At 33.1% G+C, this 23,920-nt stretch overlaps 4 protein-coding genes and 1 pseudogene across 7 annotated transcripts; all 5 read left to right on the top strand.

The window, feature by feature from the left end:
• Positions 1–2,052: 2,052 nt before the first annotated feature.
• Positions 2,053–5,440, top strand: LOC105636982 (LEAF RUST 10 DISEASE-RESISTANCE LOCUS RECEPTOR-LIKE PROTEIN KINASE-like 2.1). Its single transcript, XM_020680379.3, has 3 exons — positions 2,053–2,911; positions 4,153–4,200; positions 4,314–5,440. Exons 1-3 carry the CDS (start codon positions 2,119–2,121, stop codon positions 5,438–5,440), a joined length of 1,968 nt encoding a protein of 655 aa, XP_020536038.1. The 5' UTR covers positions 2,053–2,118.
• Positions 5,441–5,736: 296 nt separating this feature from the next.
• Positions 5,737–6,691, top strand: LOC149493036 (LEAF RUST 10 DISEASE-RESISTANCE LOCUS RECEPTOR-LIKE PROTEIN KINASE-like 2.1 pseudogene; annotated as a pseudogene).
• Positions 6,692–9,020: 2,329 nt separating this feature from the next.
• Positions 9,021–17,182, top strand: LOC105636934 (LEAF RUST 10 DISEASE-RESISTANCE LOCUS RECEPTOR-LIKE PROTEIN KINASE-like 1.1). 3 transcript variants are annotated; one of them, XM_012220344.4, is made up of 4 exons: positions 9,021–10,030; positions 15,417–15,455; positions 15,558–15,803; positions 15,978–17,182. In XM_012220344.4, exons 1-4 carry the CDS (start codon positions 9,247–9,249, stop codon positions 16,946–16,948), a joined length of 2,040 nt encoding a protein of 679 aa, XP_012075734.1. In that variant the 5' UTR covers positions 9,021–9,246; the 3' UTR covers positions 16,949–17,182. The 3 variants fall into 3 exon arrangements, with proteins under 3 accessions (XP_012075734.1, XP_089583070.1, XP_012075735.1); XM_089726944.1 differs by lacking the exon at positions 9,021–10,030 and adding an exon at positions 12,204–13,820; XM_012220345.4 differs by lacking the exon at positions 9,021–10,030 and adding an exon at positions 13,837–15,185.
• An 819-nt stretch (positions 17,183–18,001) lies between these two features.
• On the top strand, positions 18,002–20,656 carry LOC105636985 (LEAF RUST 10 DISEASE-RESISTANCE LOCUS RECEPTOR-LIKE PROTEIN KINASE-like 1.1). Its single transcript, XM_089726945.1, has 4 exons — positions 18,002–18,959; positions 19,130–19,153; positions 19,295–19,549; positions 19,652–20,656. Exons 1-4 carry the CDS (start codon positions 18,233–18,235, stop codon positions 20,467–20,469), a joined length of 1,824 nt encoding a protein of 607 aa, XP_089583071.1. The 5' UTR covers positions 18,002–18,232; the 3' UTR covers positions 20,470–20,656.
• A 690-nt stretch (positions 20,657–21,346) lies between these two features.
• LOC149493035 (LEAF RUST 10 DISEASE-RESISTANCE LOCUS RECEPTOR-LIKE PROTEIN KINASE-like 1.1) lies at positions 21,347–23,798 on the top strand. 2 transcript variants are annotated; one of them, XM_037641441.2, is made up of 3 exons: positions 21,349–22,134; positions 23,470–23,493; positions 23,623–23,798. In XM_037641441.2, exons 1-3 carry the CDS (start codon positions 21,399–21,401, stop codon positions 23,796–23,798), a joined length of 936 nt encoding a protein of 311 aa, XP_037497369.2. In that variant the 5' UTR covers positions 21,349–21,398. The 2 variants fall into 2 exon arrangements, with proteins under 2 accessions (XP_089583072.1, XP_037497369.2); XM_089726946.1 differs by lacking the exon at positions 23,623–23,798 and having other exon boundaries at positions 21,347–22,134; positions 22,649–23,575.
• The last annotated feature ends 122 nt before the right edge of the window (positions 23,799–23,920 follow it).

The raw sequence follows: 23,920 nt of genomic DNA, 5'->3' as shown, positions 1-23,920 counted from the left end.
AATTTGGATTTGAGCTAGGTAAATTTATAAAAAAGGGCAAAATGATCTCTTCTGAATATTTAAAAGAGTTTTATAGGCAAATTTACAGAGGAGGGCAAAACGCTCCCTCCTGAATGTTTAGAAAAAATTCCTACTATTCTATTTTACCATTCGAAGTTGATATTAAATATTTTTGTTTACTAATAGGCTGAAAATCAAAAGGAAATAAACTAAGCGATTAAAATAAATTATGCTGATATAGTAATTTGATTAAAAATGAAGATTTGAGAGTTTGCACTTGGAAAACATCCATAGTGAAAATTGAAATTCAATTTATCAATTAATTTGCACTCAAATTTATTTCTCTACAATCTTTAACAGATTAAACCAAGCTCTTGTTGCAGCATGGAGGAATTTCTCACTTCCCTAGTCAAGATCCAATCGAATCGGTTCGCCTGTTTCGAACCATTTTGTATAATTTAGCCGAAAAATTAAATTTATGTTAGCTATATATAAAAAATCGAACCAGAACAAAATGGGTCAATTCCATTTTTTCGGCTGGAACCGATTATTGCTCAACCCCTACTGCCACCCATTTTTATGGATTAAAATTTAAAAAGCTAAGTGTCCTTAATAAAGTAGTGCATGACACTTTCTATCCAATCGCGTGGATATTATCTGGGGTTGTACATTTTAGACAGGTTGTATTTATTGGATATGGGCCCATATGAGTAAGACATATTGCCTTGGGTTATAACGTGTACTGGGCCTTCAAAGTGGGTACCAAACTCCAGCCTAGATTGGACTTGATATTGGAATCGTTTTTTTTTTTTTTTTTTTTTTTTTTTTTTTTTTTTTTTTTTTTTTTGGGAAAGATGTTGGAATTGTCATTTACAAGGCAAATACCTTCAAAGTGGGTACTAAACTTTTGCTCTGCTCGAGCTCCTCAAAGCTTAATAAATTTGAAAATTTCAAGCTTGATTTCAATTTAACCTAAACTTACTTATTTTTAGCTTGAAGTTTAATGAATTTGAAAATTTTGAGTTCGAATCGGTTTGAGTTCGGTGATTCAACTTAAAATCTATTTATTATGAGTCGTTAAGACTCAACTTGCAATTTGTGTTGTCTCATAACTCATAACTCACAATCACAATTATTGAGAAAAGGAAAGGAGAGACATACTATCAAATCCCTTACTTGAATGGGATTTTCAAATCTCTAGTGGCAAGACATTATAAATCTGGACTCATCAAAACTTATAGCCTCGACCGCTGAAAAGCCCATGGGCCATGCCCAAAAAGTTTGAATTTGGGTCAAGTATGCAACCTAAACTAATCATATACATGGTGTTGACTTCATATGTTAGAGACTAGAGTCAATGAACCGTACTGTTAACCCACAATCAATTATTGTTAAATTGATAAATATTATTTCTATATTTACTAATTCGGTTCCATTTATATGTATAAAATTACTAGATCTTAATATTGCATTTTAAACTCATTTTTGGATTTCAACATGCATATGACTAGATATTAGAATATTTAGGCAATAGGTACTCAAGTGTTAATTTGGCAATAACTTAAGGATCGATTTATTATTTTCCCTTAATCATTTGAAGAAATATTTTGAAAAAAAAATAAAAAAATTGATGAACCACTTCAACATATTTTCTAGCTTGTGTAATTAATATTTCTGAGCACCAAATCCAATTAAGTCGCAGATAGTGGGAGAACATCATCCACTAGCATGCCAATAGCTGAAAGGTTCCAAGTACGTAACTTGCATATGTACAAATGGACATTTTTGAATGGTCAACAATGGCAGCAAGTCAGGTCAATATCACATATGAAAATGAGTAATTTTGTTGAATTTTCAAATGTGCCATTTTAGCTATTTTAGTAAGTAGCTATTAATTATTATAATAATTGTTAATTAGTGCAATAGTTATTAATTGTTTCGGTGTTATTTAGCTTATTGTTAAAGGGTATAAAATTTCTGTTATCCACTCTTTTAACCTCTCTAAACACTGATATAAACACCAGCTATAACAATATAAATAACAAAAATAATATAATTTGCTTCTCCTTCTTCTCCTCTTTCTTTCTGTGTGCGCGTCTTCAATAGCAGGACAACCAAATGAAACTGAACTTCCTGTTAAAACCCTTTTCTCCATTGATAAATCTGTTTATTATTATTTCCTTTCTTCTTGCAAGAAAGGTTTTATGTATAGATCCTTATTTCTTGGCCTGCAACCCTAAAACTTGTGGCGATGGCCAAAACATAACCTTTCCTTTCTTTATTGAAGACCAGCAAGAATCTTTTTGTGGGTATCCTGGATTCAATCTTTCTTGCCAAAATGGGCATCCAATTCTTAATTTACAAGACAATAACTATATTATCCAAGAAATCAACTACAGAAACCAGTCTCTTCGTGTTTCAAACGCTGCCATTTTCAATACAAGCAATACTTGCGATCCTTCTTCTTCTTTCAGTTTCAAGAACATGACACTATCCGATGATAGGTTTAGTTTATCCCCTAACCAAACAGGCCTCTTCTTCCTATACCATTGCAACTCAACACTGATTAGAGACGGTAATAATAGTGATCTTAGAAAATATGAGGTTGATTGCTTTGGCAAGAGTGACAGTGGGTCGACTCTATCAATATTAGAGGACGATCCTTCCTTCAGAAAAGCAGAAGAAGTGTGTGAAGGAGAAGTGGTTGTGCCTGTTGATTTGCAGAAAGGAGAGAGTAGTAATGGGTTTGAAAGGATGATAGAGAAAGGGTTTTCGTTGGACTGGACAGCAAGTAATTGTAGTATTTGTGAAAATAGCGGTGGCAAATGTGGGTTTGATAATAAGACTTACCATTTTACGTGTTTCTGCCCAGACAGGCCTCATGCTTGGAGTTGCCCAGATATTATCTCTGGTGAGTTTCCTTTATTTCTCACCCTCATTATCCATATTTAAATTTCTCAAGATATTCACTTGATAAACATTTCCAAATTTATCTTCCAAAGTTATCTGTTTCATATAAATTGTATATCAATATCAATTTTATTCATCATTTCTTCGTTAGACCATTCAAAATATAATTTTATTTCTTTTATTTTTACTTTAAATTCTTCATCCACTGAATTTAGAAAATTATATTTCATCTGGAAGAATAATTATATACTCTTTAATTATTGGCTAACACTTCTATTTCTCCTAATGAAAAGATTTTTATGAACATAATATTTTTTTCTTACAAGGTCTAAATGCTGTAGCTAATCTCCAATTCAAGTAAAACATATTATTATTCAATTAATTTGAAAATTTTTTATACAATGTCTACATAGTTAACATTGTATTTTGTGTCAACATTTAATTTACAATTAATAACAATTTAATAAAAAAACTGCACAAGTTGACATATTAGTGCCCCACTCGTTCATATGATCTAATCGAGCTGTGAAGACCCTATAAAGTGCCCCATTAGAAAACCTCAAGGCTATATATACATATATCGTTAATATTATTATGTTGAGCTCAACCTTTTTTCTTTTTTTTTTTTTTTTTTTTAAGTGAAAATGATACTAAGACTTCACAACTTAATTAATAAAAATTTAGGTCAACTTGTATAATAATCTCAATTCTCAAATTAATACTCATAATAAGCTCAAATTAGTAAATTTTTACTTAAATATTGTATGAATTTGAAAGCTTTCCGTTAGCATAGTTTGTTTATACATATATTGGGAATTCTTTTGAGAAGACTCGTTATTAGGGGAGGAAAAAATAAAACGTTTCTCCCAATTACACAAATTAAGGATATGAATTAAATATTTATTTAATTAGTAACATCCTGTTCATAGAAATTAGAAATAGTTATAAATTTTGTTGTCTGTCCAGAAATTTCTTAATACTGGTGAATATAAGATTTCACTGTTTTCCCCATTTATTTTCCTTTCTCTCCTTTCCAAACAAAGCATAAAACTTCATGCATTATTGCTAAGCATTGAATTTAAGGTGTTAAGAGGTACGTAGAACACATTGTACTGATATTTCGTAACAATGGTTGTTCTGTTTCAATTTTCATGGCTGGCAACTTGTATTAGGCCTTTAGATGACTTGATGCATTTATTTCTTCCATATATTTTCCTGATTCAGTATTTGACTATTTTGCAGAGAACTCTAGAACTAGAAGAGTGGCGCTTAAAGCTACAATACCAATAGGTATCATAGATTAATATATACCTATAATTTCTTTGTTATTTCACTACTTTCTCTTGTATTTCCGTTGTTGGAATTCTTGCAATGCATAATTTTCTCTTCTTCTTTCTTAACAGCAACTGCTGGAATTGGGGTACTGATAATTATTACAGTCTTCTGCATCAGGAGAAAACGCTTATCCAGTAATTTCAGGTCCTGCTGGAGGATAAGAACACAAGATTTTCAAAGTATTGAGGCCTTTCTAAGAAGCCATGGACCGCTGGCACTAAAAAGATATGAATATTCTGAAGTTAAGAAAATCACAGGGTCTTTTAAATTTAAAATAGGCCAAGGAGGGTATGGAAGTGTGTATAAAGGTGAGTTACCTGATGGATGTCTTGTAGCAGTAAAAGTCTTGAAAGAATCAAAGAGCAGTGGAGAAGAATTTATTAATGAAGTTGCAAGTGTCAGTAGAACTTCCCATGTCAACATTGTTACTCTATTAGGATTTTGCTTTGAGGGTTCCAAACAAGCTCTTATCTATGAGTTCATCTCCAATGGATCTCTTGAAAAGTACATATATAAAGAAAATTCTTTGAAATCCAATCAACAAATAGGATGGGGAACTTTATTTGAAATTGCAGTTGGCATTGCACAAGGATTGGAGTACTTACACCGAGGTTGTAACACAAGGATATTACATTTTGACATAAAGCCTCACAACATTCTTCTGGATGAAAATTTCTGTCCTAAAATATCAGATTTTGGTCTTTCTAAGATATGTACTAAAAGGGAGAGCATCGTGTCAATGATGGGTGCGAGAGGGACAATTGGATATATTGCACCTGAAGTATTTTACAGAAACATTGGTGGGGTTTCTCACAAATCTGATGTTTACAGCTATGGAATGCTGGTGCTAGAAATGGTTGGAGCAAGAAATAAAATTAGTGCAGAAATTGATCATACAAGTGATGTATATTTTCCGGATTGGATATACAAACGTCTTGAACTAGACCAAGAACTTGGACTTTGCGGGATCAACAATGAAGAGGAAAACCAGATTGCAAGAAAACTGGTATTAGTGAGTTTGTGGTGCATACAAACTAACCCTTCAAACCGGCCCTCAATGGATAGAGTAGTGGAATTGCTGAAAGGAAGCCCTGTGTCTCTGGAAGTCCCACCTAGACCTTATATGTCTTCCCCTTCAAGATCCCTTGTACCATCAATGGCTGATTCTTTGACTACAACTACTACGACAGGCTGACTTATTATTATCACTTCTTTTTTTTTTTTTTTGGTTGGTTTGTTGGGGGGGGGGGGGGGGGGGGGAAGGGGAGAGAGGAAAAGACTAAGGAGAAACAAGGCCATGGATTCTGTGAAGTTATGAAGATTCTGTGACAGATTCTCATTTTGATTACTTTTTCATTTTACATGTAACAATTGTAGCAAAGACTATTAGGGGAAGAGGAAGGCAACAATGTAAAAATTGATTTAAGTTTAAAATATCCAAAGTAAAATGATAGAGACAAAAGGCATTTTTAGGGGAAAAGGAAGGCAACAATGAGGTGTGCATACCCTTATAGATAAACAATTCTATCAAAATCAGAAAGAATCCTAATCTGTAAGCAAAACTAAATCAGTAACCTGATCTGAATTCAAACACTCTGTATTTTATGATATCCATACTATATTAACAATAGTAGTACTGTACTCTAATTCATAAAACCTATGTCACTGAAGAAATCTTTTAGGATTTATCAATGAAGTTGCAAGCATCAGTAGAACTTCCCATGTCAACATTGTTACTCTTTCAGGATTTTGTTCGAGGGTTCTAAAAGAGCATTTGTCTCCGAGTTCAGGTTTAATGGATCTCTTGATAATTACATATAACAAGAAAATCCTTCCAATGCTGGTCACTTGCATTGAGGTTGTAACACAAGGATTTTGCATTACGACACAAAACCTCATGACATTCTTCTCGATGAAATTTTGTCCTGAAATCTCAGATTTTGGTTTAGCTAAAATATACCTTATACAAGAGAGTATCGTATCAATGTTGGGTGCCAGAGGAACTACAGGTTATATTGCACCTGAGGTATTCTGTAGAAATTTTGGAAGTGTTTCTCATAAGTCTGCTGTTTATAGTTATGGCATATGTTACTGTTTGAAATGGTTGGAGGAAGAAGGAATCTGTGTGTTGCAGCTGATAATATATAGCAGTGATATATATCTTCCTCATTGGATATTCAAGCGTCTTGAGCTAGGCCAAGAACTTGAAATTCATGCACTTAGTAATGAAGAAGACAACCAAATAGCAAGAAAGATGGTGTTGGTGAGCTTGTGGTGCGTACAATCTGACCCCTCAAATCATCCTCCAGTGAGCATGATGGAGGGAAACATTGAGTCATTGTCAATTCCACCAAAACCATACTTGTCCTCTCCTTCAAGTTCTCCAAGATCAGAAGCAAATTCATCAATTGTAAGTACAACAATATTATTGATCTTGTTAGTGTAAATTGCTCCAAAAGGGTGTACTTTGTTGCATTCTCTTTGCAAATTGGTACTATTAATCGTAGAAATTAGAAAACTAATATGAAATTAGAAAATCAATGTTACTTGGTTTAGTATCTCCATTATTAACTTACTTCATTTGGATTTTAATTCTCTTTTCTTTTCCTTTTTTGGTCTTAAGCATAAGGTATTGAAGATTGTACGCAACCAGACTATTTCTTGCTTGCTCTGAGATAACATCTATTTAACGGTGTATATAGCCTAACTATTCTCTTTCGGTTCCTGAAAGCTAGTAAAGAGTTGAAGGTAGAGATTTTATTTGTGAACTAAGCATTGAAGATGATAGCACATGCGCTTTCAATTCATGTACAAGTGATATACTATCCCGGTATTAAAATACAAGTCATTTAAAGTTTTTGTATAGAAATAAATTCTCTTCAATTATAAAAAAACTAAAGATAATTTAACCAAATTATCTTTTATCTAAAAACTAAAATTAGTTATTATATTTAAGGTAAATAAGGATAACATCCGAAAACTATCACTTATTATTCTTTTTTAATAATAGTTGATCACAACCTTCCTTTTCAAACTTTTCAAAGAAAAGGAATTGATACCATCCTCTACGGTTAGGTAGCAACTCTCTTTGATATCAAAGTACCAATCAATTCACTTATTATTTTTAAAAATATATTTTGGTACAGATTAATGACCGTATGAAAAGAATAGTACAACATTTAAAGTTTTAGCTCTTGTCCTCAAAAAATTACCGAGTCAAAAAGTTAAGATAAATAACCAAAAACGGCAAAGAAAAAAGTTTTTTTTGGGACCTACTTTAAAATTAAAACCCATTTTGCCTCAATTTGCAAACGAAGACTTTCAACCTCCAACTTCACAAAAAGAGACGGATTCTTGAAAGAAATTCAAGAATCATCAATGCAAGCCAACTCATGAATTATAATAATTTAAGTAAAAATGTCCTTAAAACTTGGAAATTCTATTGCGTTTTACTCCAAACATCAATGTAAACTTTTTTTTTTTTTGTTCTTTTATGGAATTTTCTTTGCTAATAGAAATTGTAATGACTTTCCAACCCCCTTTCGCGGTTTTACATTTTTGTAAATAATTTGAAGATACAAAAGAAACAAAGAGAAGAAATTGTCTGAGATGGATTATATACAGTCAGTCTATGGGGTCGGTTTGAATTATGTAATGTTTCTTCTTTTAAAATCACTATCTTTGACATTCCCTTTTTGGTCATGTTTTAAGAAACGGACCTTTTATTTTGTTTAACAAGTCTAAAGCTCGCAGCCCATTTATTGAAATCATGTTCGCTGTACATTTGGAATCATGTTCATTTTCAATTGAAGAAGGTCTGATTTCATCGAGTAACAGCTATTTATTTCATGACCTTAATTAAATAGATTTAATTTTAACAAAAATAATAATTAGAGGACTCATTTTCGACAATAGAAAATTATATTGTGAATCCTTTAATTAGAAATTTAATTTTCATCATTGATTGCAAAATTTCATAAAATTGGTCAACTTTTCATGTTGTACTAAGTTTATCTCTTTAGTCGCATGAAAATAGATTATTTATATTTGAGCTAATAAATTTAAAAAAAAAAAATAAAAATCTCTTCCATGGTGTAGGCCTAAAAAATTTAAGGACTTGTTTATTTTTGGAAAATGGAAATAACTATTTCACTCCCCCAAAATGTTTATTCTTCACCAGCTAAAACAGATATATTTGTATTTTATAAAATTTAAAAATGGCTATTACATTTATTAATAAACTATTATATATTTTGAAAAGTCAATTAAAACTTGAAGTTAATGTTTTTTTTTTTAATTTCATGAAATAATTATTTTACATTTTCAATTTATTTAAAGTTAGAAATAATTATTTTAATTAAAAAATTATTGTTATTATTTCTTCTCTATTATATGTTATTTGCAATTCCACCTATGTGAGCCTAGCAAAGTGTTTGAGATTAAACATATGCAAACTAATTTCACCTTTGTAAAGAACACTCACACTTTTAAGATCTAAAATTATAAATTAAACAACTTAATAGAAAAAGAAAGTTCTCCTTTTTTCATAATCTTTTCTCTTGCTTTCTGACCATTATTAAATATTTAAAGCTAGAATTTCATTATATATTCCTTATTTATACCAAAATAAAATCATCTGGCATTTACATTATGAAACCTCTTCATTGAAGGAAATTAAAGCCCCTCGATTGCAATATTTATTGGTCAACCTACACAAAGGCCCCATTTAGGTCATTATCTTTATATTCAACGGTCTACAATTTAAGGCGATACCAAAATTATATAGACAGCCTCTCCCATGTTACGAACAACTTGTGAGATTCAAAAGTCTCCAGTTATCTACTTTGCCCAGAAGAAAATAAAAAATAAAAAATATCAGGTCAAACTCATCTTCTCAACTCTCCTCTTCTGTAATCCCATCCTCTTTTCAGTCTCTAAAAAACCAAAAAAACAAAAAGAATCATCTTTCTCTCTCTTTCTCTACATTATCAAAATTCTCAAATGAACCAAAATATTTTGCAAATACCCTTTTCTCCATTGATAAATCTCTTTATTATTATTTTCTTTCTTCTTGCAAGAAAGGCTTTATGTATAGATCCTTATTTCTTGGCCTGCAACCCTAAAACCTGCGGCGATGGTCAAAACATAACCTTTCCTTTCTTTATTGAAGGCCAGCAAGAATCTTTTTGTGGGTATCCTGGATTCAATCTTTCTTGCCAAAATGGGCATCCAATTCTTAGATTACAAGATACTAACTATATTATCCAACAAATCAACTACAGAAACCAGACTCTTCGTGTCTCAAGCGCTGCCGTTTTCAATACAAGCAATACTTGTGTTCCTTCATTCAAGAACGTGATATTACCCGATGATAAGTTTAGGTTATCCCAAAACCAAACAGACCTCTTCTTGCTATACCGTTGCAACTCAACACTGGTTAGAGATGGTAATAACAGTGAACTTATAAAATATGAAGTTGATTGCTTTGGTGAGAGTGAAACTGGACCGACTCTGTCAATGTTTAAGGGTGATCCTTTGCTGAGAAAAGCAGAAGAATTGTGTGAAGAAAAAGTGATTGTGCCTGTTGAATTGCAGAAAGGAGAGAGTAGTAATGGGTTTGAAAGGATGATAAAGAAAGGGTTTTCGCTGGACTGGACAGCAAGTAATTGTAGCATTTGTGCAGATAGCGGTGGCAAATGTGGGTTTGATAGTAAGACTTACCATTTTAAGTGTTTCTGCCCTGACAGGCCTCATGCTTGGGACTGTAAACCTCTTCCTATCTCCGGTGAGTTTTCTATTTTCTTCTTTTTTTTATTTTACTATAAAGCACCAATATCTTAATTTTATGCACGTATTTCATGTTTTGTATGGTCATAATATTTTTTAAAAAATAGGAAACATTAAGGTCATCCATATAAAAATATAAATGAACTACATAAAAGAAATGAAAATAAATGTTCCCTTGTTGATAAACATTTTCAATCTGGTTCAGGATTAGAGCATGAGAGACCTCTTAGGGAAGAATTGATTGCAAAATTAATTGTTTTAGTAGTTTTTATCTATTTTAACAGCTAATAATAGCTTTTTATGAAATATTAAAAAATTAAATGTTACTGGGTTAATTTTTTTATAAAAATTTATATTAACCTTTAAATTTAATTCAAAAACTATGTTATTTAAAATAATATTTACTCGAAATACTACTAAATTGTTTAAATAAAGATAAAATATAAACCCAACGTCAAATAAATGTGAAAATACTTTAGAATTTTCAAAATTCTTTATTTGATTTGCGTGAAAATATTAAGGAGGATATAAAATGGATAGTAAAATTTTACTTCCTCTCCCTTTCTAAACATACATAAAAGCCAACTAAAATGTTGTTGAGGAAGACGGTCGAAATCTCTAAGTATAGGTGTGTGGTCTTGGAGACAAAATTAGTTGGAATAATGTAAACTAAGTAAATAGTACTCACTTTGAATAATGTCATTATTGGCATGTGGCGTCCCTTCCTCTCCTCCCCATGGATCTTGCTGTCTCATTCCATTAATAAGCCACTTGAGTGTTGGATGAGGACGTGACTTAATTGAGTTCTTTGATGTCGGCGAGGCCGCCACTTGTTTATTTTGCCGAAAAAGGCTTTGTCTCCACCGATTAGGGTCAAAAGATATTTTTTGTGTCTAGGTGAGTCTCCCCTTGCTAGGTTCAGTAGAGCCTTTTGTGAACACAGTAAGTTACTCGAAATGTGTGGCTATGAAGAACCAGAATAATACAATACAAAGAACATCCTGCCATAAAATTATTTTTAATGTTAATTTTCATACAAATTAAAAAATATATATATAGTTAAATTATAACTTTTACTACATATTTTTCTAACATACTTTTAAATTGTTTTTGATTTTAAGAAAATTGCGTTTCTAATAATTGAAAATTAATAAAAAAATAAAAAAAAGTTTGAATTAGGTAGCTTTGTCTGTGGTCTAAGCTTTTGAAGTCGGCAGTCAAATCTGTTCCTTGAAATTTCAAGGGAATAAAGTGGACGAAAGCCTTAATTATTATAATTATATAATAAAATACTATTAATCATGGCTTAATACTGATCCTTATTCTTTAAAATATTATTTTTCAGCTACACGTACGTATCCAAATCTCATGCCGCTTTAATTAAATAGGAAGATTTTTTATTTTAATTAATAAGTTCTGTCAATTTTTTAGTTTCCACTTGTAAGTTCTATCTTTCTCGGAAAGCTGGAAAAGAAAATATCTAGGAATTGAAGCTGTGTTATGTCATAGCAGATTTCTGGTTAACCATCTTCTCTTTTGTTGACTTGAATCTGAAGCCTTCTGTAATTATTTATTACTAGTAATTTTTAATACATGTTTTCTACTTTGAAAATAGATAAATAATATTTTTTTGGGGTTGAACAATGTTAAAAAAATGCAAGATGTTCTTCTCAAAAAAAAAAAAAAAAAAAACGCAAGGTGAGCTCAGTTTTTTTAATTTTAAAATGGATTAGACAAATTGGTTTTTTTTTTTTTTAAACTAATAATTAAACAAGTTATTACTCTCCATGTTCTATCTATAAGTTAACAAGAAAATGTATTTCTAATACTCTCTGCCTCAAAATATAAGTTATTGAAGGTTTTTGTATAGAAATTAAAGAAGCAATTAATTTTTATAATTTAAATAAAACCAATGATAATTTTACCACTTATATTTTGAATAAAATAATCATAAAAAATGACTTATTTTTTGGTAGGAGGAGTAACATATTAGGTTCAAATCTGAAATATTACAATTGGGCCAAGTGAAAGTCTTATAATGAAATACTATTTTTTTTTTTTTTTTTTTTTTTTTTTTTTAATTTGGGATGAGAGGAAAAGACTGAGCAGAAACAAGGCAATTCCCCTGTAACAACAAAGATAAAATCAAGATATTTGATTTCTTGTTATTTCTCTTTGTTTTGAAATTAATTACTGGAAATGCTTAATCATATAAGTTCTGAATTTTATAGCTTAGATTTATGAAAATTCTATAATATATTCGCATTTGGATACTTTTTTCATTTACATGTAATAATTATAACAAAGACTGTTGAGAAGAAAAACAACAAAGTGATTAGAAAATTAAACTTTAAGAAAGTTTATTAAAGTTATAAAATATCCAAAGTAGAAAATAGAAGAATGAAAGAGAAAAAAAAAAAAAAAAGTCATTCCTAGAGAAAAGAGGAAGAAAACTATGAAGGGTCTCTCACAGCTACAGTTAATAGAGATAAAACGCTAAAAGTCAGCTCAAAAACTGTTTCCAGATAAGCTTCTGTGTAAATATTTCAATTCTATGAAAATCATAAAGAATCCTAATTTCTTAGCAAAACCAAATTTTCTATTACAACTATAATATTAAAGCTTTTGTATGGCATGTGTTAGTGGAACCAATTGATTGGTGATGGCGCAATTTCCTATAACTTGGGTTGAAGTTTCTTCTATAACTAGCACAAACAATAAAAGAATCCTATATAATTAATGAAAAAAAAATTAACAAAGCAAAATATTTTAAGTTGAATTTTGTCCTTTTAGTTTGTTTGATCCAAAAGGACAAGATACAAAACAAGTATTCAAAACCCAAAGTTGAAAATTTTCAATTCCAAATCAAGTTTTCCCACATCAAGAAGAATCAAATGCTATAATAACTCTTGAAGTTGACTGAAAGGCCTTTGTTGGTATCATTTCTGTGAGACTTGCTTGAATGATCTGATGAAACAATTCAAAAGCTTTTCTTTAGGCACGTCTTCTTCTCCAGTTCTTTTTGTCTTCCTCCTGTACACCTTTACCTATGTCTCTGCATATCTTGTTCAATTTTTTCATTATCATCCTTTCAGTAGACTTAGTTCTATCAGCAGAGTCAAAATATGAAGCCTGCAAGCCTAAAAACTGTGGTACTGGTCCAAATATAAGCTATCCATTCTATATCAGAAAAAACCACACAGACTATTGTGGTCATCCTGGATTCAATGTTCTATGTGAGAATCGCAAGCCAATTTATAAGACCTCTCGTGCTCATTACATCATCCAAAACATTAACTATGAAAACCAGTCATTTCGGTTAATTGATACAGAAATACTCGACTCTACTTGCCCCACTCCTAGTAAAAACTATACATTTGATCGATCTTCGGTCGATTTTAGTCCTTACCATGCTGATATCTTCTTTTTCTATAACTGCAATACCTCAATTTCTGCTAACTATAAAGAATCTGGGATTCCCTGCAATGGCAAGTCCAAGAATGAAACATTTATTGCATTAGTACCTAGAGATGAGCCTTTGAATTGGAACCTAAAAGCTTGTGAATCTATAGTTGCTGCACCTGTTCAATTAGAACAAGAGAACATCAATCAAACAATAGTACACGTTGACTACAAGAAGTTGTTAAAAAATGGGTTTACTTTGAAGTGGATTGGATTAGGATATAGTTGCGGTGAATGTCAAAGAAGTGGTGGCCATTGTGGATTTGAAGAGGGAAACAGTGTATGTTATTGTCCTGATGGATCCCATCCTAAACACTGTAATGATGGTAAGGCATTTTTGTGTTAATTTGTGCTCTGTGTTTGATTTTTTGGATGTTAGAAGAAATAGTGTATTTCTATATTGAAGCCTTTAAGATCAGCCTTTAATGTTCTTCTCTAGATTTTGAATTATAAGACATTAATGAAAATGACCTCAACTTACAAATTCTTTCCCAGTGACCCCGTCAAAATATATTGCATTATTTCTTAGGAATCACATGTTGTTTTTCTCCAATTTGCACTAATATCATACCTGTTTTCTCCACTATAGACCATCCAAAGTTTTCATGGACCATGCAAGAAAAAAGGAAAAAAAGGTTTCTGTTCATATTTAGAAAGACGCGTTATAGCACTATCAACAATTATGATTACTCTTCCCTCTTTCTAGGTTTGTCATCATATTTTATGTTAGATGTTAGGAATTCTGAAGAGTCAAAAGGTTAGAAACATTAACAGGTGGTGCTGGTCAATTTGGAGGTGTAAACTCCGCATAATGGCCAAAACTTTGAACTTCTTCTGTAAGTCTATTTCTTCAAGTCTTCTCTGTTAAAAATTTCAAAAGTCTGGCGTGTTTAACTGTTAAAGGGAGAAGATTCATTAATACTTAAGGGAGATACGCACCCTGCTTTTACGAACACAATAAAATCTTTGCTTTGCTATTACTTTTTCTGGGTTTTTATTTGAAATGGCTCGTCTTTTTGTATTAGTACTGTTTTTTGTATGCCACTTAGCACTTCACTCTGCTGAAGAAGAAGAAATGAAGCACCGTCCAGACTGCCCGCCTTTTTTTTGTGGTAAACTTGGTGAGATCAAGTTCCCCTTTAGTAAAACCACAGGTCCTCCCAATTGTGGTTTGCTAAAGATAAATGGTTGTGATAGTTATATCCAAAATATACAGCTGGAAAATGGAGGAAAATGGTTTGAAGTTACAGATATATCACAGGCTGGTGATATTTCTATTCATGATCAAGCGCTTGCAGACCTTTTGCATTCTCACAATTGTGAAACCTTCAAGAATCTGAGTCTTCCTAGATTTCCTTTTGTGTCTTTTGAAATTAAGAACAACCTAAGCTTGTTCAAATGTGAACAGAAGCTTGGTCATCCTTATCAGTTAGAATATACTACAGGCTGCAATAACTCGCATATCTACTACCCTCGACAAAACCAAACACTGCCAAGTGTTCCACCTCAGTGTTCACTTATTCAGCTTCCTGGAAATCAGAATGGAAATCGAAGTAACATATTTACACTACTAACTGCGAACTTCTTTCTTCAAGTGCATGTGCATAAAACTTGTCAGAGATGTTATGCTAGAGGAGAAGTATGCAAGACTAACCGTGAGGAACATTTTTATTGTGCTAAAGTAAAAGAAGGTACAAAAAAATGGAATTAAAAGAAATTGAATCAAGCATACTCATATTTCTTAATTTGCATGCTGAGAATGGAAAAAAACATACATATATTATACACACAACCTCATTCAAGAGAGCCTTTTGGTTTTCACTACTTGTTTAAATGGATCCTCAGGTTTTGACTCTTCTCTGTTAATGCCATGAGTTAAGATTTTATATTTATAATGCAGTTCTTTTTGCATTCTGTTGCAGGAAATAACAAATTGGGATTGAAGCTAGGATTAGGATTAGGTAAGTGAATACCTAAAATTTTCTTTGCTTTTTGTTTCTTCTTAACCTGCGCTATAGATTTTTTTGACAATAATTGATTTTACTCTGCCTTTTCAAGTGCAGGCATTGGAGTCCCAGTGATAATATCATTCCTTTTTATTTTTTGGGTTTACCGCAGAAGAAGACAAGCTTCCTCAAACTTACTGTCAACAAATTCCACTTCTGATCCCTCCTCAAAATCAGATGTAGAACTGGGGGGCATCTACTTGGGTGTCCCCCTCTTTTCCTATAATGAACTTGAAGAAGCCACTTGTAATTTTGATGGTAAAAAAGAGCTCGGGGATGGAGGTTTTGGAACTGTGTATTACGGTAAGAAGATAAAAAGTCTAGTTCTTTTTTAGTTAATTTGGCCCTGAATGGAGTTCAAATTTGAGACATCTTAGTCTGGGAAACGAGTGTAGTACTACTGAGTTAAACTCATTGGTAAAGTCCAGTACTTGATTACTTAGCTAAATGAGCTTACTTTTGATCTGTTTAAACCAGGCAAGCTCCGAGATGGACGAGAGGTTGCAGTAAAACGGCTATACGAGCATAACTACAGAAGGGTAGAGCAGTTCATGAATGAAATAGAAATCCTGACACGCCTTCGCCACAAAAATCTTGTTTCCCTTTATGGATGCACTTCTCATCGCAGTCGTGAGCTTCTTCTTGTATATGAATACATTCCCAACGGTACAGTTGCAGATCATCTCCATGGTGATAGAGCAAAGTCAAGTCCACTGACATGGCCTGTTCGACTGAGCATAGCAATAGAAACAGCTACTGCTTTATCCTACCTTCATGCCTCCGATATCATACACCGAGATGTCAAAACCAACAACATTCTTCTTGACAATAATTTCTGCGTCAAAGTTGCTGATTTTGGACTTTCCAGGTTGTTTCCTAACGATGTTACTCATGTTTCAACTGCTCCTCAAGGGACACCAGGTTATGTCGATCCTGAATATCACCAATGTTATCAGCTTACTGATAAAAGTGATGTTTATAGCTTTGGAGTTGTGTTGATTGAGCTAATATCATCAATGCCTGCTGTTGATATAAGTAGGCATCGACACGAGATTAATCTGGCTAACTTAGCAGTAACCAAGATTCAAAAATGTGCATTTGATGAGTTGATTGACGCATCTTTTGGGTATAATTCAGAAGAAAAAGTTAAAAGAATGACTATTTCGGTAGCGGAGTTGGCATTTCGATGTTTACAACTAGACAAGGAAATGAGACCAACAATGGATGAGGTTTTGGAGGAACTAAGGAGAATTCAAAGCATTGGAGAGGAAGTAAAAGATGATGATGATGATGATGATCAGGCATTGAGGAATACTCTGCTATTATCTTCACCACCAGATAGTGGTGATGAATCTCTGTTGAAGAATATTCGATTGCCTCCTTCACCAGATACTGTAACTGCTAAATGGCCTAGCTGTAATTCGAATACACCTAGTGTTAGTGGTTAAGCTTTTGTGCCTCTTTGGTGCTGCTTAATTTTGAAGGTGGCTATATCAGAGATGATTAACATTTGTATAAGATCGAAATTAGTTTCTCATCTTGCTTTCTATCTTCTGTTGTTTATAGAGAGAAATTTAATTAAGTTAAAGGATTAGTAGGTCATTGTATAAGGGAGTGTATATAGAAAATGGAGGCCATAGCTATATAACAGTGTCCATATAAATACATATATTTTTTCTAAATTTTAAATCATGAAATTGAAATAATAAAGAAATACAATTGAAGTATATAATTAGAATGAATGTTTCTAATCATACACATGGAAAGAAAAGTATAAAATATGAACGATTTTTAAATAATTGTTAATTTTATTAGTTAGTTTATAAGTGGCATTTTAGGTCCGGTCTAGCTAAATTTTTTCATAAATAGTGGTTTATATGATCAACCAGAGAATGACTTCTACAAACAGCTTGGGTTGGGTGGGACCCATTCATTTACCAGTAAAAGCAAAAGTTCCAACTTCGTGTTAAATGCATTGCGAGTTATCAAGAGTACTCCAATGTGTTTTCATCTCGTCATGATGCTTTTCTCAGAAGTGAAAAGCCCACAAGGAAATTGCATAGGAAGCTACATATAGTCTTTCTGATTCTTCTGGTCAAAGAGAAAAACAAAAACAATGAAAAGAAAGGCAGAAATTTTATTTTGGTTGAACCAATCAAAAACATTTTAACGTTAAAATATATTAATTAATTTAGCAATAAAAGATATTTTTTAATGATTTAAAATGTCATTTCGAAATATTTTTATAGATCCTTGAGCAGGGAGAGAATTGAAATTTAAACCGAATAGATTTACGAGGGTATAATATTAATAGTTTTATAAATTTAAAGGGTGATAAAGTCATTTTTTAAAATATAAAAGGTCACGATACGTTTTTTTTCGCAAATTGAGGAGCAATTTATATGTTCCGCCCAAGGAAATTGCACAGGAAGCTACATATAGTCTTTCTGATTCTTCTGGTCAAAGAGAAAAACAAAAACAATGAAAAGAAAGGCAGAAATTTTATTTTGGTTGAACCAATCAAAAACATTTTAATGTTAAAATTTCTTCTTCATAGTCCACTCTTTTCTTTTTCCTGCAAGTCTTCGTTGCCAAATTTCCAAGTCAACTGACGTGTTTAGAAGATGAAGATTTTGATATATATTGTTAAAAAGAAGAAATAACAACGGAAAGGAGAATTACAGACCTTATTGCCGGTGGCGCTGTTTCTTATTTGTAATTGGGTTTTGGGAATGGCCGCTCTTTCTTTTATCGTTCTCTTATTCACAATTTTTCACCCTGTTTTTTCTTTCCGTCACGAAGATTGCCCTGCAATTTCCTGCGGAAGCCTGGGAAAACTTATATTCCCTTTCACCAACAAAACAAGTCCTGATTTTTGCGGTCCATTTATTGTTGATGACTGCGGTACAGAAACTCCGAAGTTTAAATTGTGGAGGGATTCAGAAAAATGGTATGAAATCCAAAGCGTCTCCCAGACTGATTTCATAACTAATATTTCTGTCATTGACGAAGAGCTAAGGCGGAATTTGAATTCCAGTAACTGTGAATCCTTTGATTGGAGTCCTCCCAAGTTTCCTTTTGCTGAAATTCCAGTAACTGCGAATCCTTTCCCTCCTGTTGAAATTATTTCAAATCTAGCAACCTTGTACAAATGCAAGCACTCTGTACCTTCTCCAAGTTCTGATTTTGATCATAAAAATTGCCCCGACAACAGTATCATCTACCCTAAAAATGTTACTGCAAGTTTATTGCCAAGTCATCCTCCTCCTAATTGTTTAATTCGGCGGCTTCCAATGAACACCGAAAATACTGATGATCACAATATATTCACAATGTTCACTGCTAACTTCTCTCTTCAAGTAACCGACCTCGAATGTAAATGGTGTCTATCAACAGGAGGCAAGTGTATACGCAAGGATAATACAGAATTCCAATACTGTCTTAGAAAAAAGCACAATGGTAAAAGCAGGCACATTCCTTTACACACAAAAAGCTATAAATCATTCCCTGCAATTATATCATATGCCCTGTAGTTGATGAGTTTACTTATTTCTATTTGTATTCAATAAAGAAGATCTGTTTGATTTAGTTTTCTAAAACTAATGCAATATTTTTAATTTTTGTTTCAGCGTTGGGAATCAAGCTAGGAGCAGGTATTGTACTCCTTGATCACATCTCAATTTCTCTTTTCTTCTAGATACATGTTTATTTCTCAACATTTACTATATATATAATTTTATATGTTACTTCCATGGATGTATGTTTAAATGACAGTAAAAACTACTTTCTTTTAGGTATTGGATCTGCTACCCTTTTGATATTATCGGCGCTTGTATTGTTATTCTGGTATCGGTACTATAGAAAAGACACTGCCTCAAACTTACTCCCAGAAAACACTTCTTCACATCTCTTCTCAAAATCTGACCTGGAAAGTAGCAATCTCTACTTTAGTGTCTCCATCTTCACCTGCATTGAACTTGAAGAAGCTACCAACAAGTTTGCACCAGAAAATGAACTAGGAGATGGAGGCTTTGGAACTGTATACTATGGTAAGAAACAAATATCTTGACTTCATTTAACCAAAAAATTGCATAGCTATTTATTGAATCAACTAGTAGTAATTTAATTCTTTGATCAATCTCCGCCTGCAGGCAAACTTGTGGATGGGCGTGAAGTTGCGGTGAAACGCCTATATGAGCGTAACTATAAAAAAGTTCAGCAATTTTTGAATGAAATAGAAATCTTGACACGGTTGCGCCATCAAAATCTTGTATCCCTTTACGGGTGCACTTCCCGCCGCAGCCGTGAACTCCTCCTTGTCTATGAGTACATTTCTAATGGCACAGTTGCTGATCATCTTCATGGTGATCAAGCCAACTCTAGTCCTCTCACCTGGCCTATCAGGATGAGAATTGCCATTGAAACAGCAAGTGCATTGGTTTACCTTCATGCTTCTGATGTCATTCATCGAGATGTTAAGACCAACAACATTCTTCTTGACAACAATTTCTGTGTCAAAGTTGCTGATTTTGGGATTTCAAGATTGTTCCCTAACGATGTTACTCATATCTCGACTGCCCCTCAAGGTACTCCTGGCTATGTCGACCCTGAATACTACCTTTGCTACCAGTTAACTGACAAGAGTGATGTCTATAGTTTCGGTGTTGTCCTTGTTGAACTTATATCATCAATGCCTGCTGTCGACATAACTAGGCATCGCCAAGAGATTAATTTAGCAAACTTAGCATTAAACAGAATTCAAAGATGTGCATTTGATGAGTTGATTGACCCCAACCTCGGGTATCAGTCAGACGAGGAAGTCAAGAGAATGACAACTTCTGTTGCAGAATTGGCTTTTTTGTGCTTACAACAAGATAAGGAAATGAGACCTCCTATGGATGAGGTATTGGAGGAACTAAAGAGAATTGAAAGTCGAGAGGAGACAAAGGAGGAGTGTGATGATAACTAAGTATTGAAAAAGCATAGCTATACTAAGTATAGCCAGGTTGTTATTTCAATCTGTTCTCATCTGGCTTGTCCATCTTTTCCTTCTCCATAGAAACATAGATTTATACTTCACAATGTTGGTAGCTTTGAAGTTTTATGGTGAATGTAAATACTAATGTTCAGATTTTGAAAATATTAATTTCACATTATCTCTTTCCTTGTCTTATTTTTCTATAACAGACCGAATCTTGCTCAACATTAAAACTAAAATAAGGAACTTAAAACTTAGATCAAATTGTATACAATTTAAAACCTGGAGTCATAAGACAGAAACAAAAGAACAAGAAAGGAGTTTGTCAACGTATGGAACAATAACTTACTTAGTTTCCTTGGAAAATGGGAGTAAAATTCAAATTAACAGTCTCCTGTTCTACTTTTGATCATGTTATCGCAATGCCTATTGCATTGCCTGGAAAATGTATGTGATCCGCAAAAGAATCATTAATCAATAGATTTTGAAGCATAAGGCAGTCAAGTCTTTCAAGTCTTTCTACTGTGGTAAACAGTAAAAAAGCATCTGTAAATTATATTCACGGTCAATTATTGGAAAAAAAAAAAATGTGACTCTCAGTACCTAAGGAGATAAGCCAACAAGAAAGGCTTAAATTCTCAATAAAAAAGTTTCAGGTTTAAATCTTGCCTTAAAATTCTAATAAGAAAGTTTGAGGCTTTAATCTTACTAAATGGGGTGGGAAGAAATTTGTAGGAAATGGGAGAGCTCTGTAACTTTGCCGAAAATAGTTAAAGTTGCTGCTTTTTCACTCCATATTGACAAAGTCTTCTTGTATGTCAAAATTTCAAGGTCAAAACGTGTTCTGCGGATAAAGTGCTCCATACTCCATATAATTAATCTTACCTCCAGTAATCAGAAGTCACTGAGACCTATTGGGAATGGATGTTACTGTTATCTCTTTCCTTTCTTTCTTCTCTCTCTTTCACTCTGTTGTTTCTTATTCCCCAGAACAAATACAAGACTTCTACAAATTCTGCCCTCCAATTGACTGTGGAAAGCTTGGCCAACTCAGGCTTCCCTTCACCAATAAAACACTCCTTGAAGGCTGCGGTCCCTTTGTACTGGATGGTTGCAGCGAAAAAGTTCAAAAGATCAAACTAGAGAGGGGAAAAGGAAAATGGTATGAAGTTGAAAGTATCTCACAGTCTAATACCATTTCTATAACCGACACAGAGTTACAACGGCAGATTGATAACAGACAGTGTCAGTCCTTCAACAATTTTAGTGTTCCTATTTTAACATATGCCCCTTTTCGAATTAGGCCTAATCTAACCCTCTTCAAATGCAACCATCCTGCCAATTTTACTCATTTTGATTTTAGTTATACAGAGTGCAAGAACTTCACCATCTGCTATAATTACATGAACAGAAGTGCTCTGCCAAGTCCTCCACCTAATTGTTCAATTCTTCAGCTACCCTTCAATGTAAATCAAAATTATGATGACGTTTTTCATCTGTTGACTGCCAATTTCTCTCTAGAAGTGTACTTTTGGCTAGAATGTTATTGGTGCCAACTATATGGAGGTAAATGCCTAGGCAACAGCAAAAAAAAGTTCCAATGCGTAGATGCAAAAGGAAATTTAATAAGAACAACCAAGCGAAGAAAACACAGAGGTATGTTTCAGAAATTTACGAGGGTATAATGTTAATAATTTTATAAATTTAGAGGTCACAAAGTTATTTCTAAAATATAAGAAGTCACAAGACTTTTGTTGAAAGGCACTTTTATATGTTCGGCCAAGGAAATTGTGCAGGAAGCTACATATAGTCTTTCTGATTCTTCTGGTCAAAGAGAAAAACACAAACAATGAAAAGAAAGGCAGAAATTTTATTTTGGTCGAATCAATCAAAAACATTTTAAAGTTAAAATTTCTTCTTTATAGTCCACTCTTTTCTTTTTCCTGCAAGTCTTCTTTGCCAAATTTCCAAGTCAACTGACGTGTTTAGCAGATAAAGATTTTGATAGATATTGTTAAAAAGATGAAATAACAACGGAAAGGAGAATTACAGACCTTATTGCTGGTAGCGCTGTTTCTTATTTGTAATTGGGTTCTGGGGATGGCCGCTCTTTCTTTTATCGTTCTCTTATTCACAATTTTTCACCCTGTTTTTTCTTTACCTGACGAAGATTGCCCTGCAATTTCCTGCGGAAGCTTGGGAAAACTTATATTCCCTTTCACCAACAGAACAAGTCCTGAGTTTTGCGGTCCATTTATCGTTGATGACTGCAGTAAAGAAACTCCGAAGAATCGATTGTGCAGGTATTCAGAAAAATGGTATGAAATCCAAAGAGTCTCCCAGACTGATTTCATAACTAATATTTCTGTCATTGACGAAGAGCTAAGGGGGAATTTGAATTCCAGGAACTGTGAATCCTTTGATTGGAGTCTTCCCGAGATTCATTCAGCTCATTTTCAAATTATTTCAAATCTAGCAACCTTATACAAATGCAAGCACTCTGTACCTTCTCTAAATTCTGATTTTGATCATAAAAATTGCTCCGACTACAGTATCTTCTACCCTAAAAATGTTACTGCAAGTTTATTTCCAAGTCGTCCTCCTCCTTCTCCTCCTCTTCATTGTTCAATTGGGTGGCTTCCATGGAACACCGAAAATACTGATGATCACAATATATTCACAATGTTCACTGCTAACTTCTCTCTGCAAGTAACCGACCTCGAATGTTAATCGTGTCTATTAAACGGAGGCAAGTGTATACGCAAGGATAATGCAGAATTCCAATACTGTCTTAGAAAAAAGCACAGAAAAAAGCAAAATGGTAAAAGCAGGCATATTCCTTCACACACAAAAAGCTATAAATCATTCCCTGCAATTATATCATATACCCTGTGGTTGATGAGTTTACTTATTTCTATTTGTATTCAATAAAGAAGATCTGTTTGATTTAGATTTCTAAAACTAATGCAATATTTTCAATTTTTGTTTCAGCGTTGGGAATCAAGCTAGGAGTAGGTATTGTACTTCCTTGATCACATCTCAATTTCTCTTTTCTTCTAGATATAGGTTTCTTTCTCAACCTTCATCCTATCAGTTTCTTCCATAGATATATTTTAAGTTTAAATTCCATTATCTCTTTTCCAGGCATCGGAATCATTATCGTCCTAATAATTTTGATGCTCGGAAGAAGAATGCTCGGAATTTTCTTCTTATGCGATACCTCCATTTTCTGTTGGAAGAAAAACAAACAAGACCATCAAAGTATTGAGGCCTTCTTAGCGAACATGGATCGATGGCACCAAAAAGATACAAATATATAGAAATCAAGAAAATCACAGGCTCTTTCAAAGATAAACTAGGCCAGGGAGGTTATGGCAGTGTGTTCAAAGGTAAATTAACTGATGGTAATCTTGTGGCTGTAAAAGTCTTAAAGGAATCAAAA

This window comes from Jatropha curcas, chromosome 10, assembly GCF_041381405.1.
Source record: "Jatropha curcas cultivar XTBG-Jc1 chromosome 10, XTBG_Jcur_1.0, whole genome shotgun sequence".
NCBI lineage: Eukaryota > Viridiplantae > Streptophyta > Magnoliopsida > Malpighiales > Euphorbiaceae > Jatropha > Jatropha curcas.
This window is presented reverse-complemented; position numbering and strand designations above follow the sequence as displayed.

Bases quoted from the DNA above. Each gene is read 5' to 3' on its own strand.
- LOC105636934 (XM_012220344.4), top strand. From the start codon at position 9,247: ATGAACCAAAATATTTTGCAAATACCCTTTTCTCCATTGATAAATCTC. The intron at 15,456-15,557 runs GTAAGTGAATAC...TTTCAAGTGCAG, and splicing joins GAAGCTAGGATTAGGATTAG to GCATTGGAGTCCCAGTGATA. The intron at 15,804-15,977 runs GTAAGAAGATAA...TGTTTAAACCAG, and splicing joins TTTTGGAACTGTGTATTACG to GCAAGCTCCGAGATGGACGA.
- LOC149493035 (XM_089726946.1), top strand. From the start codon at position 21,399: ATGGATGTTACTGTTATCTCTTTCCTTTCTTTCTTCTCTCTCTTTCAC. The intron at 22,135-22,648 runs GTATGTTTCAGA...TACCTGACGAAG, and splicing joins CAAGCGAAGAAAACACAGAG to ATTGCCCTGCAATTTCCTGC.
- LOC105636985 (XM_089726945.1), top strand. From the start codon at position 18,233: ATGGCCGCTCTTTCTTTTATCGTTCTCTTATTCACAATTTTTCACCCT. The intron at 19,154-19,294 runs GTATTGTACTCC...ACTTTCTTTTAG, and splicing joins GGGAATCAAGCTAGGAGCAG to GTATTGGATCTGCTACCCTT. The intron at 19,550-19,651 runs GTAAGAAACAAA...CTCCGCCTGCAG, and splicing joins CTTTGGAACTGTATACTATG to GCAAACTTGTGGATGGGCGT.
- LOC105636982 (XM_020680379.3), top strand. From the start codon at position 2,119: ATGAAACTGAACTTCCTGTTAAAACCCTTTTCTCCATTGATAAATCTG. The intron at 2,912-4,152 runs GTGAGTTTCCTT...ACTATTTTGCAG, and splicing joins TTGCCCAGATATTATCTCTG to AGAACTCTAGAACTAGAAGA. The intron at 4,201-4,313 runs GTATCATAGATT...CTTTCTTAACAG, and splicing joins TAAAGCTACAATACCAATAG to CAACTGCTGGAATTGGGGTA.